The following is a 21956-nucleotide window of genomic DNA, read 5'->3' as shown; positions in this document are numbered from 1 at the left end:
CAAGTTTGCCATGTACTAAAACTAACATTTCACTGCTCCCTTTAATATATTTGGTAGCCCTCCTTGATATATCATAAGCCTGCTAAGCACCTTGGTTGGACTGTATTTATTTGGAAGCTGCATTAGTATTTTTCCAGTGAAAGCTTTAGATTGAAAAGTAAACATTTTAGTGCAGACAAATCAATTGCATTCTCTTAATCTGTCAAAAAATGTGTAGCATTCTTTGCCCTCAGATTAAGGAAGGAGATCATATAATTATTCTACATAAAATATGCAATATGTCATAATATGAACTGAGTGGAGGGAAATGGGCAAGCTGAGAGATGGCAGAGAAATTTTTCTAAATTGTGAATGTAAACTAACAGAAAGTGAAACAGGCAGGTAGATGAGAGGGCTGGGATCCTTGGCAATGAGTTCTTAATACACAATAAAACCAAGATGAGATTTAAAGAAGTTACTCTGTCACTAGCCCTTAGCAGCTCAAAACATCACTGTCAGACCCACTCTGTGGACACAGGAACTGGGACCTGAAAAGCCTCCCTCCCTCCCTGTCCTCCTCACCAAACCCCAATAATCTCTACATAAAGCTGTTTTGCTTTACTCTTTGTCTCTTCTGTCTCTTCCTGAAATTCTTTTCTATGAGAGAAAGGCGACCTTAAAAGTCTTGGTAAGAATTTACGATTGACTTTCCTATCAATCAACATAATCCATCATATCAACAAAAGAAAAGATAAAAATCATATGATCATATCAATAGATGCAGAAAAAGCATTTGACAAGATCCAGCACCCATTCATGATGAAAACCCTTGCCAAAATGGGGATAGAGGGGACTTTCCTCAATATAGTTAAAGCCATCTACCACAAACCTACAGCAAACATCATCCTCAATGGGGAAAAACTGAGAGCCTTCCCCCTAAGGTGAGGGACGAGACAAGGATGCCCACTCTCTCCACTGCTGTTCAATATAGTACTGGAAGTACTTGCAATAGCGATTAGGCAAGAAAAAGATATTAAGGGCATCCAGATAGGGAAAGAAGAAATTAAGCTCTCACTATTCGCAGATGACATGATACTATACTTAGAGAACCCTAAAACCTCTACCAAGAAACTCCTAGAAACAATAGGCTTGTATAGTAAAGTGGCAGGCTATAAAATCAATACCCAAAAATCCATGGCTTTCCTATATGCAAATAATGAAAGAGAAGAAAGTGACATGAAGAAAACAATTCCATTCACAATTGTGCCCCAGAAAATCAAGTACCTAGGAATCGCCTTAACTAAGGAAGTAAAGGATCTGTACAAAGAAAACTACAAAACGCTACTTCGGGAAATAAAAGAGGACACAAGGAAATGGAAAAATATCCCCTGTTCATGGATGGGGAGAATCAACATTGTCAAAATGGCAATACTTCCCAAGGCACTGTACAAATTCAATGCAATCCCTATAAGGATACCCACGACATTCTTCAAAGAAATGGAGCAAACACTCCTGAAATTTATATGGAACAATAAGCCCCCACGAATAGCTAAAGCAATTCTTGGGAAAAAGAAAATGGGAGGAATCAACCTACCTAACTTCAAGCTCTACTACAAAGCAGTAATAATCAAAACAGCATGGTACTGGAACAAAAGCAGAGCTGCAGACCAATGGAATAGAGTTGAATATACTGACATCTCCTCCCAAACATATAATCATCTAATCTTCGATAAGGGGGCAAGAAAAGTGAAATGGAGCAGGGAAAGCCTCTTTAATAAATTGTGCTGGCAAAACTGGACGGCTACATGCAAAAAAGTGGGCTCAGATCTCTGCCTAACGCCACGCACAAAAGTAAGATCGAAATGGATTTATGACCTCAACATCAGACCGGAATCCATAATGTTTATTGAAGACAAAGTTGGCAAAACTCTCCACGATATTGAAGTTAGTGGTATCTTCAAAGACGTCACGCCACTGGCCGAGCAAGTGAAAACAGAGATAGACAAATGGGACTATCTTAAACTAAGAAGCTTCTGCACCTCAAAAGAAACAGTGACCAAAATACAAAGACAGCCTACAGAATGGGAAAGAATATTCACCAAATACACATCCGACAAGGGGTTGATTTCAAGGATATACAAGGTACTGGTTAAACTACACAAGAAGAAATCACCCAACCCCATCAAAAAATGGGGCGAGGAAATGAATAGAAACTTTCGCAAAAAAGAAATCTGAATGGCAAAAAGGCACATGAGAAAATGCTCTACATCACTAATCATCAGAGAGATGCAGATCAAAACCACAATGAGATATCATTTCACACCACAGAGACTGGTCCACATCCACAAGAACAAAAGCAACAGGTGCTGGCGTGGATGTGGCGAGAAAGGGACCCTCCTTCACTGCGGGTGGGAATGCAGGCTGGTCCAACCCTTTTGGAAAACAGTATGGACCATTCTCAAAAAATTAGAATTCGATCTCCCATTTGACCCAGCTATAGCACTCCTGGGAATATATCCCAGAGAGGCAAAAAGGTATAGTCGAAGTGACATCTGCAATTGTTTGTTCATTGCAGCACTCTTTACAATAGCCAGAATCTGGAAAAAACCTGAGTGCCCGAGAACAGATGACTGGTTAAAGAAGCTTTGGTACATTTACACAATGGAGTACTATGTAGCTGTTAGAAAAGATGAAGTTATGAAATTTACATACAAGTGATACTACATGGAAAGTATCATGTTAAGCGAAATGAGTCAGAAAGAGCGGGATAGACACAGAAAGATTGCATTCATCTGGGGAACATAAAGCAACAAAACGGGAGACTAACACCCAGGAAGGGCTCAGATTAGTACCAGGAATTTTGCTCCATGACTTGAAGGCCAGCCACATGTGCTAGGTGAGAAGGAAGCTCAGATAGAGAAGAGAGCACCAAATAAAGGGTGTTGTGAAGACCCTCCCAGGGTGGGAGAGACATGCTAAAAGTGGTCTATAGACCAAACATGACTGCCACTCAATGCCTCTCTGGCAAAACACAGTACCCAAAAGAAGAGAGAGAGAACAGGGAGGAATGCCCTGCCACAGCGGCAGGGTGGGACAGGGGAGGGGGAGGGGGGGTGGGAGGGATGCTAGGACCTGTGGTGGGGGAGGATGGGCACTGGTGGAGGGATGGGTACTTGATCATTGTATAACTGAAACCCAAGCACAAAAATTTATAAGTCTATAAGTGTACTTCATGGTGTTTCACTAATAAAAAAAATGATAAAAAAAGTAAATTAAAAAAAAAAAAAGAATTTACGATTGACTTTCCTTTCCTGCAAAGAGCAATTCCTTGCTTCACCCTAGTCCAGGGCTCCCCCAGAAATTGGGTGGCAGGGTTCATTTCATGTACTGTAAAGGACAAAGGGAATCCAGGCAAAGAGGCTCACTGCAGACTATACCAGTCCTAGATTTCCCCAGCCACTTCCCAGGTGACCCAGGTGGGTAGAGAAGCAAGAGATTCCTTACCTTTCCCCATTTCACATAAGTCACCTGCAACAAAAGCAAATCCCCCTCCAATAAAATAGCAATCATGGGGCTGGAGCAATAGTACAGCGGGGAGGGCATTTGCTTTCAACCCAGGTTTGATCCCCGGAATCCCATATAGTCCCCTGAGCACATCCAGGAGTAATTCCTGAGTGCAGAGCAAGGAGTAACCCCTGAGCATTTTAGGTGTTACCCAAAAAGCAATAAATAAATGAACAAAATTTTAAAAAAGTATACTAGTATGTCTAGAGTAATCTTAAAAAAAATAAAATAGCAATCACCTAATCTTTTTTTTTTTTAATTTTTATTAGTGAAACACCATGAGGTACAGTTGTAGACTTGCAAATTTTTGTGCTTGGGTTTTAGTTATACAATGATCGAGTACCCATCCCTCCACCAGTGCCCATTCTCCACCTAATCTTTTATATACTTATTCAAACACTTTATGAACACTTCATACCATGCAGGTTTAAATTGGGCTGGAGCGATAGCACAGTGGTAGGGCATTTGCCTTGCGCTCAGTCAGCCCGGCTGAGCCGGGTTCAATTCCTCCACCCCTTTCGGAGAGTCCAGCAAGCTACCGAGAGTATCTCATCTGCACGACAACGCCTGGCAAGCTACCTATGACGTATTCAACATGCCAAACACAGTAACAACAAGTCTCAAAATGGAGAAGTTACTCGACCCACTTGAGCAAATTGATGAACGGGAGGACACTGACAGTGACAGGTTTAAAATGAGGATAAAGAGGGCTAGCGAGATAATAAAGGAGATAAGGTGCTTGCCTTGCCTGTGGTAGATGGCAGTTCAGATTCCTAGTTTCATTTACAGTTCCTAAACAACACCAGGCATCACTCTTAGGCAAACAGACAGGAATATCTCCTGAACACTTCCTGGTAAGGCCCCCAAATCCCCCTAATGGCCCTGTGCATGCTTCCCCCACAGTAAGATAGAATGCTACACTCTATAGATGTGTATTATATTGGTCTGAATTCAAAATGGTCAACTTTCATAATTCGAATGTATAAATACAACTAAATACAAAAAAGAAAATGTTTCTTTTCTTGCTATTTAAAACCTGAATGAAATTTTACTCCTCTATATAAATGAACTCAGAATATGTAGAAAACTAAAAATAGACTATCTAAATATGGGGACTATATGCAGAGAAATCAGTTAGAGTAATGTTTCAAATCTAAGTTGTAGAGGGCCGGGAAGTTTGTGGTATAATAGTTAAGATGAATAATTTAACAAGATCATAAAAAACTCCCACAGAGCTTGACAATTCTTTGTCGACACTGGGGAAATTTTTTCTTAGTGAGTCAACATAGCAGCAGGTACACTGCAGCTTACTTATTTTTATTTTTTATTTTTATTAGTGAGACACCATGAGGTACAGTTACAGACTTACAAATTTTTGTGCTTGGGTTTCAATTATACAATTATCAAATACCCATCCCTCCACCAGTGCCCATTTCCCACCACCACGGATCCCAGTATCCCTCCCCTCCAACCCACCAGGGCTCTGTGGCAGGGCACTCCCTTTTGTTCTCTTTCTCCTATTGGATGTTGAGGTTTGCAAAAGAGGCAATAGGTGGCAATCATGTTTGGACTATAGTCTACAAAAGTAAGATCAAAGTGGATTAAAGACCTCAACATCAGACCAGAATCCATAAGGTACATTGAGGAAAAAGTTGGCAAAACTCTCCATGACATTGAAGCTAACGGTATCTTCAAAGATGTCATGCCGCTGGCCAAGCAAGTAAAAACAGAGATAGACAAATGGGACTATCTTAAACTTAGAAGCTTCTGCATCTCAAAAGAAACAGTGACCAAAATACAAAGACAGTCTACAGAATGGGAAAGGATATTCACCAAATACACATCTGACAAGGGGTTGATATCAAGGATATACAAAGTACTGGTTGAACTCCATAAGAAGAAAACATCCAACCCCATCAAAAAATGGGGCGAGGAAATGAATAGAAACTTTCTGAAAGAAGAAATCCAAATGGCTAAAAGGCATATGAGAAAATGCTTCACATCATTAATCATCAGGGAAATGCAGATCAAAACCACAATGAGATATCATTTCACACCGCAGAGACTGGCCCACATCCACAAGAACAAAAGCAAACGGTGCTGGGATGGATGTGGCGAGAAAGGGACCCTCCTTCACTGCTGGTGGGAATGCCGACTGGTTCAGCCCTTTTGGAAAACAGTATGGACGATTCTCAAAAAATTAGAAATTGAGCTCCCATTTGACCCAGCAATACCACTCCTGGGAATATATCCCAGAGAGGCAAAAAAGTATAGTCAAAGTGACATCTGCATTTGTTTGTTCATTGCAGCACTCTTTACAATAGCCAAAATCTGGAAAAAAAACCCTGAGTGCCCGAGAACAGATGACTGGTTAAAGAAACTTCGGTACATTTACACAATGGAGTACTATGTAGCTGTTAGAAAAGAGGAAGTCATGAAATTTACATACAAGTGGTACTACATGGAAAGTATCATGTTAAGCGAAATGACTCAGAAAGAAAGGGATAGACATAGAAAGATTGCATTCATCTGGGGAACATAAATTAACAAAATAGGAGACTAACACCCAAAAATGGCCGAGATTATTACCAGGAATTTTACTCCATGGCTTGGAGGCCAGCCACACATGCTAGGGGAAAAGGGAACTCGGATAGACAAGGGAGCACAAAATAAAGGGTGTTGGGAGGATCCTCCCAGAATGGGAGAAACATGCTGAAAGTAGACTATAGACCAAATATGCAGTTTATTTTAGGAGTCCCTCTAGAACACCGTAAGGGGAGGGGAGGACAGCGTGGAGCTATACCTAGCTGTGCTCAGGACTTATACTCCTGGCTCTGTACTCAGGGATCATGTCTGGCAGTCTCGGGGTATCTGGTGTCAGAGATTGAACCTGCATTGGTGGAGTGCAAGTCAAGCACCTCAACTACCATACTACCTCTCCGGCCCCTAAAACACCATTTTTCTAATTACAGTGTTTTCCTACCTCCAAAAAGCCCCCCCCCCCCCCCAAATTGAATATTCCACTAATTCTGCTCTTTGGGCTGGAGCGATAGCACAGCGGTAGGGCGTTTGCCTTGCACACAGCCAACATGGCCGACCCGAGTTCAATTCCTCCGCCCCTCTTGGAGAGCCCGGCAAGCTACCAAGAGTATCTCGCCCACTCGGCAGAGCCTGGCAAGCTCCCCGTGACGTATTCGATATGCCAAACACAGTAACAGCAAGTCTCATGATGGAGACGTTACTGGGCCCGCTCGAGCAAATTGATGAACAACGGGAGGACAGTGAGTGCTCTTTGATGAAGCAGTGTACTCATATATTTGTTTAAAAATATAAATCTTTCCTGTTTCTCAAAAAATTAAGATTTTCATGCTACTGTTTTAAATTTGATTTCTGAATTAACTTTTCTTTTGCTTGCTTTGCTTATATTATTTTCTATTCCTTAAGTGAAAACTTGGATTTATTTTAGACTTTTTTTCAATACATGCATTCCACACTATAAATTATCCCCTAGGTTGGTACTGGCTTTCACTATGAAGCAGGCAAGTAGACAGGTGTGACCCCTGGCAATTCGTTCTTGGGAAATAATAAAAACCAATACAAGATTTAAAGGAGTCACTCTGTCACTAGCCTCAAAATAGCAAAAAGCATATGGCTAGATCTTGTGAATACAAGAACTGATGTCTGATAAGACTAATACGGGTGCCAGCACAGGTCCAAAAAATGTTGAACCCACTTCAGATCAAAGCTCCAGCAAAAACAAAGGGTTGTAATAAGAACATGATTGACCAACAGTTTCATGCTCTTACCCTCAAGGCAACGGACTAGGTAGAAAGCACCACATAGGGGAAGTTTGGAAGAAAATGTGTAAAACCAACTCCATAAAGGTAATTAGGCACTTCTCCATGGTGGGGCATGGGGAGGGATGGCCCACATTTCCAACTGAGATGTGCACGCTTGGCTCCCCTCTCTGAAGAAGCCTGTGTTCTTTCTAGAATGTGTTGGTATTTTTCCTTCTTCCTGCTCTCAAAATAAAACAGTTTTTATTTCACTATTTGTCTCCTTCTGGAATTCTTTTCTGTAAGGGAAGGTGACAGGACTGAAAAGTCTTGGTAAGAATTTAGGACTTCCTTTTCCTGCAAAGAGCAATTCCTTGCTCCAGACTGGGTTCCGTAGCTCCTGGAGAAACTGGGTGGCAGGGATCATTGCCCACGCCAGGCAGAACAAGTGAAACCCAGATGCAGTAAAACAATCACCTCAGGGGGCTGGTGAAATCATGCAATGTAGCTAGAAGGGTATCATGATACCCAAAATAAGTCAGTGGGAAAATACCATATGATCTCAGTCAACTATGAAATATAAAAAGGGGGGAAGAAATAGAGAATGAATTTGAATAATGATTAAATCCTTGGCTTTGGATTTAAAAAATGATTAATAAGCAGTGGGGGAAGGTGGGGTGGATAAGGTTGGATCAGTAACATAAGGACAGTGGTAAAGGGTCATGTATTATGACTCCAACTCCTGTTTTATTGGTCCAGAGTTCCTAGGCAATGACCCTTTTTCCCCCCCAATTGAATCACCATAAATTACAGTTACAAAGTTATTCATTATTCTGTTTCAGATGCACAATGTTCCAAAACAATCCCTTCACCAGTATCCACTTCCCTCCACCAGTGGACCCAGTTTCTCTCAAGCCAGCCCCACTGGAGCCTGCCTCTAAGACAGGTACTGTTTTCTTTTTCTTTTTTCCTTTTAGTCATAGTGGTTTACTCTTACTGTGACCTTTTAAAGCAAATGAGAAAAGAAGACTTAAGGGATTTGCCTAACTGCCCATCCTCCAGGTGTGATAAGGCTCTGAGAGAAGTTATTTCCTGAAGTTATTTTCTTTATAAGGAAAAACAGAACACTACATGCATTTTTCAAAATGCTTTCCCCATTTCTCTGTTCAGAATACGAAAGTATTTTTCTACCATCTTCACCATGTGAATCTTGTGAGACTTCACAAAAGTGAATTTCTAAAGACTAGGACTTGAGGTATTTTAATTATAAAACTATCCCATAGTCAGCATGTAGTCAGTTTGTCAAGTGTCTAAATGTTGCTAACAAAAACTGGCTCCAATTTAAGTTTTACTAGTAAGCTGAAATTCTGTGGATGTGTCCATCTCTCCAATTTTCATTATTTTTGTTGTTGCTTTGGGACTGTTCTCAGGGCTCACTCCTGGCTCTGTGCTCTGAGATCACTACTGGGGGCCCCTTTGCTGTGCTTGGGGATCCAACCCAGGTCAACTGTGAGCAAGGCAAACACCTTAACCCCTAAGCTCTTTCTCAGTCCCTCAACAGCTGTGGTTATTTGCCTGGTGACCTCAACATCTGATTCATCTGGAAAAAAAAAAGTTATGAATTTTGCTTTCAGCTTTTTGTTGTTGTAAACATGGACTATTGACTTCCAAGCTTTTTAAAATGGTAGCACAGCCTTTGGTTTGATTTTAAGAAGGAAAGCTTGGCTCTATTCTACATCACAGGGAAGCAGGCCTGCAGACTATGGGGGTGGTCAGACATGCTGGTAAGGGCTTCTCAGGAAATAATAAAACCAAAGGTGTTTCAAAGAAATTACTCTGTCACTAGCTCTAAAGGAACTCAAAAACCTACTTTGTGGACACAGGAACTGAGGCTGTTAAGAGTTCTCTGGTGCTTCAGAAAAGGCTGGACTCCTCCAGAGAGAAGCTCTGCCAGGAACAAAAGGCTATGGTAAGAACAGAAAGGCAAGGGCCCACAAGACAGTACAGCAGGTAAGGTCCTTGCTTTGTTCAAGGCTGACCAATTAGATGGTGGCACCACAGGAAAAAATCCTTGAGCTCAGTGCCTGGAGCAAACCCTGAGCAACTGCAGATGTGGTCCAAAAACAAAAAAAAAAAATAAGAAGGTGAATCCACCAAAAGTTCAAAACTTTTCACCATGACCACTTCCTTACAACAGAATTAACTACACAGAAAGCCCAACTGGGGGCAATTTGCGGGGGTGGGGGGAGGGGGGAACATATAAAACCAACTTTGCAAAGGCAAGCAGAGTGCTACACATGTCAGCTTGGGATCTCTAATTCTTTTTTTAAGTTATAAGACACCCTCAACTCTTCCCATCTGAGGAAGTCCACATTCTCTAGACTTTGTTTCTCTCCTTCTCTCCTTCCTCAGAACCTCTAAATAAAACTGTTTTATTTACTATTCATTTCCTCCTGAAATACTTTTTTTTTTTGCAAGGAAGGTGACAGACCCGAAAAGAAAATGGGTGGGGGTTAGGGCTGATTTTTCTTTCATTCCAAGAAACAGGGGACAGTGATTAAATGCTGTGTGCATCAAGTGGGACTTAGACACAGTCTGATGATTGAAGTGAAGCTGGTAGAATGCAAGTGGTCCTGCTAAGTAGGTGCTCAGCTGTGACCCTCCTGAGGACTTCCCCAGATGGCTAAGGTGGATAAAGGGGAAGGCACTAGACTCTCTTCTTGAAGCTATTATCTCTCTGCTCCCCATTTCACATAATTCACCTGTAATGTAACTGACCTTAATATAGCAGATTTCTTTTAGGCAATCAGTTCATTTTACCACTAAATTATCTAACCTTTTGAAAATGAAATTGCTTAATATTAACAAGTACAAGATGATGTTAAAAGAATGTTAAGTTGCTAATTATATTATTTTCACCAAGGGCTGCAGCGATAGCACAGCGGGTAGGGCGTTTGCCTTGCACGAGGCTGACCGGAGCTGACCCGGGTTCGATTCCTCTGCCCCTCTTGGAGGACCTGGCAAGCTACCGAGAGTATCGCGTCTGCACAGCAAAGCCTGGCAAGCTCCCCATGACGTATTCTATATGCCAAAAACAGTAACAACAAGTCTCACAATGGAGACGTTACTGGGGTCCGCTCAAGCAAATCAATGAACAATGGGAGGACAGTGCTACAGTGCTATTTTCACCAAAATTAGCCAATTTAGCTTGGGCTTTAAATATTATAGTTGATACTTCAGCAAGCACAGCGTCAAAAATATCAACCAGAACCTAGCTGTTAAATAAACAATGATTTAGGAAGATAAAGTTCTGAACTTGAAAATAAAAAAAGGAATTACCATTCAGGTTCTAAGAGAAAGGTAAGAAATATGACTTAAGAAAAGCAAGCAGAATATACCTGTTTAAAGTTCATTCATACAGTATTTAGGAAATATCAACTCTAAGCATGAAACCATGCTAAACAGAAAAGATAGAAAAATGAACAAAATGTGAAAGCTAACAGAATAGTCAAAATTAAGAGTCAAAGAACACAGAATAAAGATTTCTTTGTAAATGGAGAGATAGTAGAGGAGGTAAGATGCTTTCCCTGCAACCCTACTTAGATCCCTGATACTACATGTGGTGCCTTGAGCACTGACAGGTATGGTTCAAATTTTTTTTTTGTTTTTTATGGTGGGGAGGAGAGGGCTGAATGAGGGGATAATCCTGGTAATGCTCAGAAGGCCATATAGTGCCCGGCGTTGACACACATCCCTGCTTTTTAAACTGCACCTTGCCTTATTACCCGCTGGCCTCTTCCCTTTCTCCAAAGTAACCCATTACAGGTGGAGCAGTAAGACAAAAAACATAAACAATTTTTTTAAATGTCAAGCAGGAGAACCTCAGCACCAATCTCTTTATTCTACATATATCTGCAAAAAGGGTCTATTCTGTTCTGCTCTCTATTTGAGTAGTAAAAAGTTTGACAGTCTCTGTGATAGAGGGCTGTAGTTTTCTAGCTATGCAAAGAATGAGATAGATCAGTCTAATTCAAGATTAGCAAGACACAGAATCTAAAGACAGCTTCCCCGATCATTTTTATCTGATTCCTTAGTATTTCCTCCCTATTTCTTCTTCTGCCACCCTATTGGAAGGGGGACTAGTTGCTTTCAACCACAATATACATTCCTGTGTCAAAACACTTGGAAAAACAAGTGTACTAAAATTACAAAGAACACATGAAATAAAGATAAAGAAGTGATGGCAAATTATAATTAGACAGTTCTATCTTGCAGTCAATTTGGGAATAATTGGTTTCTAAGAAAGTGATATTAAGGTTTATATTTCATTACAGCAAATAACTTGAAAATGAAAAACAACACTGTGCCCAGACAATAAATAGGAAGACGCTACAAAAGTCAATGGGATCAGCATGGTATTGGTTATATAATAATATTGTCAAACTATGCGCTATTATATAGTAATGGAAAGAATGGGATTAAAAAGTTCTAAGACACAAGGTTACATTTTATTTCTTGGGTAACATCCAGAGGTGCTCAGGGATCACTCCTGCCAGGGTTCAGGGGGCCAAATGGGATGCTGGGGATCAAACCCGGGTAAAAAGGTAAAAGGCAAGGCCCACCTGTTGAACTACCACTCTAGCCCCAGTCTTTATAATTTCAGTTGTAAGCCATTATTTACAGTATCTTACCATTTATATTAAGCATTCACATTAAAACTTGTTATTTCTACAACTAAAGCAGTGAACACAAAAGCACTGAAAAAGTGAGAGAACGGACTAAATAAGCAATACTGCTATGTCTCTGGAGTTGGTATGCAATGATATCAGTAATTTTTTAAAAATAAAAATGTATAGGTGTGTAACTGCCATAATTTAAGAATAATTTTCAAGATCATGATGAACTATGAGTGTCTTGCCTATGTTGCTGTAAAGGGAAAACAGCAAATGGAGATTAGAGGATGACAAACCTTGTAGGATCCACTTCAAAGCTAACATGCTGCCAGTCAGAGGAGGTGATCACAACTCGTAATAAAGGATCTAGAAGTTTTTGTAGGTAGGTAGCACCATATACCTAAAGAAATGCAAAATAAGAATTTATTATGCCAGCTTCATATGCCTGCATTTAAAAAGACACTTTGTTCTCTACATTCTGTACATAATCATCATGTGGCCTACCTTCAAACTTGAAAGAAAAAAAAACAAAGAATGGCTACAAACCTTGAAACAGAAGGTCATTATTTTACTGGCTAAACTGTTGCCACGGAAAAGAGTCTGCATGGAGTCTGCCAATTCTACTTCTTTAGAAAACATGTTCCAGAGCAATTGGTAGAGTAAATGTCGAGAATCAAATAGAGTCACTAAAACTCGAGCTAGTTCATCCTGAGAACAAAACAAAACTGTGTTAACGTGAATAATGCCCCTTTACATTTTTTTTTAATTAAGCAGGAAAATGAAAGGCAAATCCAAAGTTGACAATCACCTGCTGTCCTGGGGTAAATGGTAATAAAATTAATTTTTCCTTTGGGATTTGTCTGTATACATTTATCTTTGATAGATGACTTTCTATATTTCTACAGTAACTGTTAATTCTAAGGATTAACTGCTAAAGAATAAGAGAGTAGAAAGTGCAGGCTACCATATATAACCATAAGCAATTTGGGTAAAAGGCACTTAAAACCTCTGTTTTATTACCACCTACTGTAAAACAGGAAAGATCTCCAATGATCAGGCTGTTAAATAGAATCAAAGCAAAGCAATACAAACACCTGTGTCTAAATAAGATGTGTCTACATCACATATATTAGTAGAGGCACAACACAATGAAGAATCAAAATCATAAGTATCACAATAAGAAAAATGTAATATAAGGCTGTAAATATAGTACAGCAGGTAGTGTGCTTGTCTTGCACATGGCCAACTCAGGTTCTATCCCTGGCACCCCACAGGATCAGCCAGCCCCTCCAGGAGTAATTCCCAAATGCAGAGTCATGAGTAAGCAGCCCTGGTCATCACAAGATATGGTACAAGAGAGAAAAAAAAAACATGAAAAGTAAAGGGAAAGGGAAAAGAAAAGGAAAAGGAAAAGGGAAAAGAAAGGAAAGGAAAGGAAGTGAGAATGATATTCTAATGAGAGAAAATTTCAAACAGCTGTCTTAAGGAAACTGCAACAAAATGCAAGAAAACGCAGACAATTCAATGAGCTCAGGAATAAAATAAATACCTTTTTGTTGCAGAGATATTAACTATAAAAGAAGAATTAATAAGCTGGAGCTTAATAACTCAGCAAATGATATAAAAAAGGTAGCTGAGGGACCGGAAAGTCCCTATTCATAGTGCAGTTGGTTAAGACACTTGCCCTGCCTGTGGTCCACTCAAGTTTGATCCCCAGCACCCCGTAATGGGCCCCTGTGCATCACCAGGAGTGATCCCTGAGCATAGAGTCAGGAATAAGCCCTGAGTACTGCTGGGTATGGCCCAAATACTGAAGGAAAAAATAAAAAAGAGAATATTTTATCCAGCAAAGTAATCCTTCAGATGTGAAGGAAAAATAGACTTTCCCAGATTAACAAAAGCTAAAGCAGTTTATTATCATTAGAACTGCCTTATATGAAATGTTGAAGGGAATGTCAGAGTAAAAAGACAAATGTACACAGAACTTTGAGCAATGTGATAATAAGACAAAATAAAAAACAGCAACTATTTCATAATAGAGACTAAAGGGGAAGAAACATTAAAACAACTATAGGTGAGGTAACGGGCTGGAGCGATAGCACAGCGGGTAGGGCGTTCGCCTTACATGCGGCCAACATGGCCGACCCGAGTTCGATTCCTCCGCCCCTCTCGGAGAGCCCGGCAAGCTACCGAGAGTATTCGATATGCCAGACACAGTAACAACAAAGTCTCCAATGGAGACGTTACTGGGCCCGCTCGAGCAAATCGACGATCAACGGGAGGGCCTTTACCTTTACCTTTATAGGTGAGGTAAAGTTATGTATGCCAAAACATAGATGTCAGCACTATTGTAAATTGTCTTTATGTAACTATAATAAATTTTTGAATTGAAAAATAATAAAACCAACTGTAGGGCCAGGGAGATCACTCAAGGGGCTACAGTGCATGCTGGAAGCCTGGATTCCCCCAAGCACCTGCGAAACACCAAGGGAGGTGTAGCCCTCCAGTGCCTCTGGGTGTGGCCTGAAAAAGAAACAAGGCAAATAGAAGATAAAATGGTAGCAGCAAGACCTCGTATGTCAACCTTTCTAAATATAAACAGATACTGGGATGTGTCACTAGATGCTCACACCTGAATGAGGATTTTAATGAAGAAAAATGACAGCAACAGCCTCAATGTGCCCAAAAAAAAAAAAACCCCAAAAATTTACGATAAAGGGTCAGAGAGAGCTTTGGCCCTTTATCTTAAAGAGAGAGCTCGCAACATGCTGGTGCATGTGCTTAGTATGCAAGACTCGTGGGTTCAGTCTCTGGTGCTACTTGGTCCCGTGAACACTGCCAGGAGCAACCTCCCAGAATGGAGCCAAGAAAGAACTCCTGCCAGGTGTGGCTCAAACTAATGCCCCAGATAAAATGAAAAAGTAAGATACACTCAATCTTGAGCTACCTTCAGGAAACCTTTTTCAATTCTAAGGAAAAATGTAGGTTCAAAGTAAAGAGGTCTGAGGTTCAAGTTAACAGAAACAAAAGACGACAAAATCAGCTAAACTTAAAACAGATAAAACCTAGCGACAAAAATGAGACAGATTAAATAATGATAAAGGCATTAATCCATCAAGAAAACATTATAGTTACTGATATGTATGTACCCAATACAAGGACACAAAAATAAAGCAAATAGAGACCTAGAAGGAGAAACTGACAGTAATAAATTAAAGCAGGGAACTTTAATATCCCAGTTACATCAGTGGATAGATTATTCAGACAAAAAGTCAATATGAAAACATGACCTTCAATGACATATTTGGCTAAGTGGACAAAATACGTAAAGAATATATCACCCAAAGGCAACAGAACATTTTCACAAGTACACATGTCCTCAAGGATAGGCCATATGCTGGCATAAAAAATGAGTCTCAATAAATTTACAAAAACAATTCAAGCATCTTTTCTCATTAAAACTGAGAAATAAATCACTACAAATAAAACTAGAAATAGGAGCTGGAGTGATAGCACAGTGGGTAGGGTGTTTGTCTTGCATGTGGCCAACCCGGGTTCGATTCCCAGCATCCCATTTGGTCCCTCGAGTACCGCCAGGAGTAACACCTGAGTGCATGAACCAGAAGTAACCCCTGTGCACTGCTGGGTGTGACCCAAAAAAGCAAACAAACAAACAAACAAAAACTAGAAATAAATCACAGAAGAAAGTTGGAAATAACACAAATATGTAAAAATTAAACATTATACTACTAAACATATAGTCAAAGAAGAAATAAAGTATACTTAGACCAAAATACAATTTATTAGGACCTAAGGGATGAAGCAAAAATACTAATAAGGAATTTTTATCGTAGTACAACTCTATCTTAAAAATACATATATATGATGAAAAAATGAAGAGATTTCCATACTTCAGGACTAGAAGAATTAACATTGTTAAAATGAGCTTTTATTGCTTTGTTGTCGGGGGCTACAACTAGCAGTGCTCAGGGATTACTCCAGTTTGTTGTTCAGGGATTGCTCCCAGATGCCTGGAGGTATAGTGCTGTGCTGGAGATCAAACCGGCTCTTTGAAGTCATCACTCCTGAACAAAATGACTATGTTCCTAAAACAATATACAGGAATATAATGCAAAATTACAGTAAAATTTTCCACAGAAATATAACCAAAAACTATCCACTGCAAATATTACTATAAAACCATAAAAGACTCTCTCATGGAGCTCAGACAGCTTGATGGGCTGGAGGCCATAAATTTGATCCCTGGTACTGCACACCATACCCATCCTGCCCCCAATCCCCACCTCAATACCTCTGGATCCAAGCAGCACCGCACCACCAGGTATACACAGTGGCTCCAGGGTATCTTAGATATTGCTTGGGAGGAAACTGCAACCCCAACCAAAAAAAAAAATTTTTTTTAACTAGAAAGTAATCTTGAGAAAAAAGGAACAAAAATGGAAGTATCACATTTCCCTGGATTCAAACTATACTGCAAGCCTTTAGTAATCAAAACAGTACTGTAATAGGATAAAACAACACTAAGGTCAATGGAACACAATTGAAAACCAGAAAAAAATGATATATGGACAACCAATTTATACAAAGCAATCAGGAATACACAATGAAGGAACATTTCTTCAATATACAGTGGGAATACTGGTCAGTGACATGCTATGGGATAAATCTAGACTAACATTTTAGAGTATACAATTCAACCAGATATGGAGAGGATAAAACAACATTAAAGTCAATGAAACAGAATTGAAAACTCATTTAAAAACATGGAGAGGACCTCAAAAAACATTTAACCAAAGACAAAAGGCCCATGAAAAGATATTCTCATTGATTATTAATACGGAAATTCTAATCAAAACCATAATGTGATATAGCACACTTGCAAGAATAGTTATTGGCAAAAAGACAACGGGTCGGAACAATAATATAGCAGGGAGGTCACTTGCCTCCCATGCAGCCAATCCGAGTTTGATCCCTAAGTGCCCCTAGCCCTCCAAGAGCCCTCCAAAAGTGGTCCCTGAGTTTAGAACCAGAAGTGAGTACTGCTAGGTGTGGCACAAAACCCAAAACAAACAAAAAAGAAAATAACCAAAATGTATTGACAAGAATGTGGGGAAAGAAAACTTTCTACATTGTTGAAAGGAACGTAAATTAATGCAACCTCTATGGAAAACAGTATGGATCTGACTTCTTAAATCTCAAAGATTTAAGAACAGTGATGCCAAGTGACCTAGATATTAGATCTGGATATTTAGCAAAGAATATTAAATACAATCCAATAAGATCAATATACCTCAATATTTATTACAGAATAATTTACAATAATCAGGATAAGAAAATATCTATTAACAAATGCAAGGATAAGGAAGTTACATATACACATGCTACTAAAAGGATAAATACATGGTATGTATGTACACAATGGAATACTATTCCCTAGGCAAAAAAGTGAAATCCTGCCATTTGCAACACCTGAATGGACAGTGTGGGTATTACACTAAATGAAAAAAGTTCTAAAGAAGACAAATATTGTATGACTTCACACATGGGAAATATAAAATATAAAGAAACAAAATAAATAACGCCCCCTGCCTTCCCCCCATTCCCCTTAGGTACAGAGAATAGACTGGTGGTTATCAGACGGAAAAGGATAGAGGGTAATTATATAGTGGTAGAATAAAACTGGTTTTTATATATAATAATAGGAAAACCCGTTTTAATTATACAAATTTCTGTTGCATACCTGAAATATTTACAATACTTAAAAATTTTAAACCAATGTTACTTCAGTAAAAATTTACTCAAAAAAAATAAAGGGTTAGAAAGATAGTACAGGGGTGAAGGTGCTTGCTTTGCATACAGTCAATCCTAATTTGAATCCCTGGCACCACAAATGGCTCAATGAGTACACAGGTCCCTCCCAAAGTTAAAATAAAAACTTATTTAAAAAAATAAAAAGCATGGCTGACAGACAAAGAACAGGAGATAAGATGCTTGCCTTGCATGTAGCTGATCTGGATTTAATCCCTGGCAACCCATATGATCCCTTGAACATTGTAAGAGTGATCTCTGGGTGCAGAGGCAGGAGTGACCCCTGAGAATCACCAGGTGTGGCCCCAAAACAAAATAAATAAAACTAAAAAAACAAGTGATATCTAAACTGAAACAAATAATAAATCAGCATTTTATGAGATCAGGAAAGAAGCATTTCAGGGGGTGGCGGCACCCACTGACTGCAGCACCAAGGTGTCTGAGGCAAGAATAAACCAGCCTGTTTGGTGGCTCATGACATTTAAGGCAGGTGGACAAGATGGCAAATATCTTAACATACTGTCAGACATGAGACTGGGCCCAAATTAGTACTTAGTCTAGGTTTTAGTTTGAGTATAAGGAATAAGATAGTATAGCATATAAATAAAAACAAATCTACAGGCAGTAAAAGATTACCTTATCACTATACTAAAAATCATTTTGGGTATAATATCAATTAAATAGCTTTCCAAGGGATAATCCTCTCAAATTTTTAGTATAATATATGGAAGGTATGGTTTTAGAAAATCTTTCATTGAGACCAAATAGCCTATAGTGTTTATAACAAACATAATTTCAAATGCAAAATATGCTATTTTTTTAAAATCATACAGGACCAGAGAGTACAGGAGGTAACAGACTTGCCTTCCGTGGGGCCAACTTCAGTTTAATCCCTGGCACCACATATGGCTCCCCTGAACACCAAGTCAGGAGTAACCCCTGATCATCAGTATGTGGTCTAAAACCACCTCTCCCAAAAAAAAAATTTACAAAAACTGTACACTGAAAGAATATTCGCAAATATTTATAAACGTCCAGTTTATAAGTCGTGAGTTCTATTTCAGCATTACAAAACTGAATGTGAGCATTTACCATAATTACCTTTTAAAATAATCACACAATGCAGTCTCAACAATTCTAATCACCTTATTTAATATATAAAGGCACCAATGGTTTAAAGTGGAGGCAGAGTGGAGGGGAGGTATTGGGCGCACTGCCAGGGATCAAACCTAAAGCCTCACACATGCAAAGCAAGTGCTCTACTGCTGAGCTACACCCCAGCTGGTTTTTAGTATTCTTTTGATCAGTGCTTACGTGGAGTTTTTCAGCAGGATGGGATGAACTAGAATACCAGTGAAGGCTAGCTCCAAGCTACATTGCCATAACTGAAAACCACTCAAAAAACTTCAAGTTTCTTCTGGCTCTAAAGTTTGAGTAATTCATTCAACAAACATTTATTGAACCAATGTACTTTGAAGCATCTGCAATGTGGCAGTACTCTTCTTTCCCACTTATTCCATTCACTTACCCACTGAGAACAAGGGACCACATTGGCCAGAGCCATAGCTATAGGAAGTTCTCCCTGATCACCCATCATCGTGACCAGTTCCACCAGTCTCTCAAACCGATCTGCCAACACCGTTTCTGCAAGTGTGTCAAATTCTGTGCCTTGCTGGAGGATTTTTGTCAGAACTTCCATAAATGTAGCTCTTGTCTGGAGATCTTTGTGATAACCTAAACCTGATATGGACACACAGATGCAAATTTACTAGTATGGCCTTCTTGAAGTAATTTTATTTGTCTAACATGCCAGTTCCCATGTTTTTATATTGCTGTACAAAGCTTTTATTTTATCTCACCTATCGAATGCATGAGGCCACTGTCCACATTAGCATTGAGTAAGTTTGACATTGCAAGGACTGTACAGTGCCTCAGTGATGCCAGCCGACGAGACATACCACGTTTCCTGCCACCTGTTTGTACATTTTCATCTTCGACTTCACTACAGTCATTCAAAAGGTTCATAAACAATGTGAAATACCTGAGAAATAAAAACATTGATCCTTACACAGGAAAGGCTGTATCAACCACATAGTGAATCAGACATTCTGAAATCACCACAAGTGCATCATGTAAGTGGTTGTGGGAATGTATTTCTGTCCCTTAGGGGTGGGGGTCGTAATTAGTCAACACGGCTCACTATGAAGTGTTGAATGTGATTTCATCCCAAGTGTCATAACATAAGCACCAAAGAGATGCAAGGTTTTCTGATAAAAGCATCATTTTCCATGTTTAGCATGCAAATTAGTGGTTCAAGTAGTCTGGTCAAAGCCAATTCAAATGAACTGAAGAGGCAATCTGGGTTTTAACACCAACAAAAAATTCACAGATCAGCCAGGAAACAGTACAGAAACTGAGACATTTTCCCTGCGTGTTGCTAACCTCAAGTTAGATCCCCAGCACCACATATGGTGCCTCTGAGCACTGCTAGAAGTGACTCCTAAGCACAGAATCAGGAATAGCTCAAGGACCATGAGGTGTGACCCCCAAACCATACACACAAAATTCACTGTCAAACACTGTTCTCCCATTGTTCATCGATTTGCTCGAGCAGGTCCAGTAACGTCTCCATCTTTTGAGACTTGTTACTGTTTTTGGCATATTGAATACGTCATGGGTAGCTTGCCAGGCTTTGCTGTGCGGGTGAGATACTCTCAGTAGCTTGCCGGGCTCTCCACGCGCGGGAGGAATTGAACCTGGCTCGGCCAGGCTGGCTGCGCTCAAGGCAAATGCCCTACCACTGTGCTATCGCTCCAGCCCACAAAATTCACAAATTATATTATTTTCATTAAAAACTATACAATAGGGGCAGGGGACATAGCTCAGTAGCACAGCACTTGCCTTGTATGTGTGAAGCCTTGAATAATTGTCCCAGCACTGCCCCAAAGCAAAATACTACAAAAATGTGCATCTGTTTGAAAGACCTGCAGCACCTGCTTCTCGACTGCCAAGACTTCTACAGCACATGCAAAAGCAGATGTCCCTGAGCTTTCTGTGAGTCTGACTGTGGCAACCCAGACTGAATGAGCAGGTAGGAGAAAAAAAAACAATGCATACAATTTGTACTTAGTAAGAGCCTATTTTCCACAAAGAATAAAAAAACTGAGCTTACAAAGGGTGCTGGAAAATTATTCTCCTGATTGCTGCTTAGTTGCACTTATAATAGAAAAATATAGTTAATTAAAAGAAGCAAGGATTCCTTCTCTGATCCTTTAAAAAATAAAATAACTGGAAACCACACTACAACGCCCCATAAAGACAGTCCGGGAACAAAAACTGACTGTCAGGCAATGTGAAGCCATGAACTCCTTCCCCAGCACTTACCCACAGGTGCCAAGCACAGTTCTGAGGGTTCTCTTACCTGGAGACTCCAGTACCACAACAGAGGGTGCGGTCCCTGCACCCCCACGCCCTCAAAAAGTGCTAGAACCAGTGAGCACCACAGCTACAGTGTGACCCCCCCCCCCCCCCCCAAAAAGCACTGAGGCCACATGTCTGAGCACCACCACCCAATGTATGAGCACCATAACCAAGTATGTGTGACCGGTGCCCAACCAGTCACTGCAACAACCGCAACAAAATGAAAGGAGAGAGAAAATTTTAGCAGCTACAAAATTCTCTTGTCTTCCTATTTCAGTACTGTAATGGGGGGAATTTCTTCACACATGTGGTATACGGTATGGGACAGCAGCTGTAGTATTAAAGCAATTATATTCAATTATTTGCAACTTCAGCTACGCTTTGTTTAGTTGTGTGAGGGACTTTGTTTTCGTGGCTGAAATTTACTTAAGAAATAACTGTGATTTGGCTTCCATCAATTCCACACCATCTCCTTCCTCAGGCTGTAGTGGGAGACCAGCGAGGAGCGAAACTACAGCCTCCATGCTTGCCTGGTCCAAGTCTCTGAAGAAAAAAATTTACAGACAGTTAAGTTTTTCAGGTTCTTCTACACCAACCTCCTTTCAGTACCTTCTTTCTAAAGAACACAAACTTTAGGAACTATTTCATTGAATTATTAGGACAACCTAAATTAATAGTTAATATTGTACTTCTCAGAGTATCAAAATCAAAAATA

General features: G+C 39.9%; 1 protein-coding gene across 9 annotated transcripts in view; it reads right to left on the bottom strand.

Moving 5' to 3' along the window:
- The window catches only part of NF1 (neurofibromin 1), a 300188-nt gene that overhangs the window by 141240 nt on the left and 136992 nt on the right, over positions 1-21956 (bottom strand). For all 9 annotated transcript variants that reach the window (XM_056127967.1, XM_056127959.1, XM_056127961.1 and 6 more), the window contains 5 exons: positions 21668-21784; positions 19681-19862; positions 19350-19561; positions 12539-12700; positions 12289-12392 (listed from right to left, as the gene is read on the bottom strand). In XM_056127967.1, coding sequence (XP_055983942.1) covers positions 12289-12392; positions 12539-12700; positions 19350-19561; positions 19681-19862; positions 21668-21784 — 777 coding nt within the window. The remainder of the gene's footprint in view (positions 1-12288; positions 12393-12538; positions 12701-19349; positions 19562-19680; positions 19863-21667; positions 21785-21956) is intronic.

Source organism: Sorex fumeus, unplaced genomic scaffold, assembly GCF_029834395.1.
Source record: "Sorex fumeus unplaced genomic scaffold, SorFum_2.1 ptg000063l, whole genome shotgun sequence".
In the NCBI taxonomy this organism is placed as follows: Eukaryota; Metazoa; Chordata; class Mammalia; order Eulipotyphla; family Soricidae; genus Sorex; species Sorex fumeus.
Note: the sequence above shows the minus strand (reverse complement) of the source record. Positions and strands in the feature narration are given on the sequence as shown.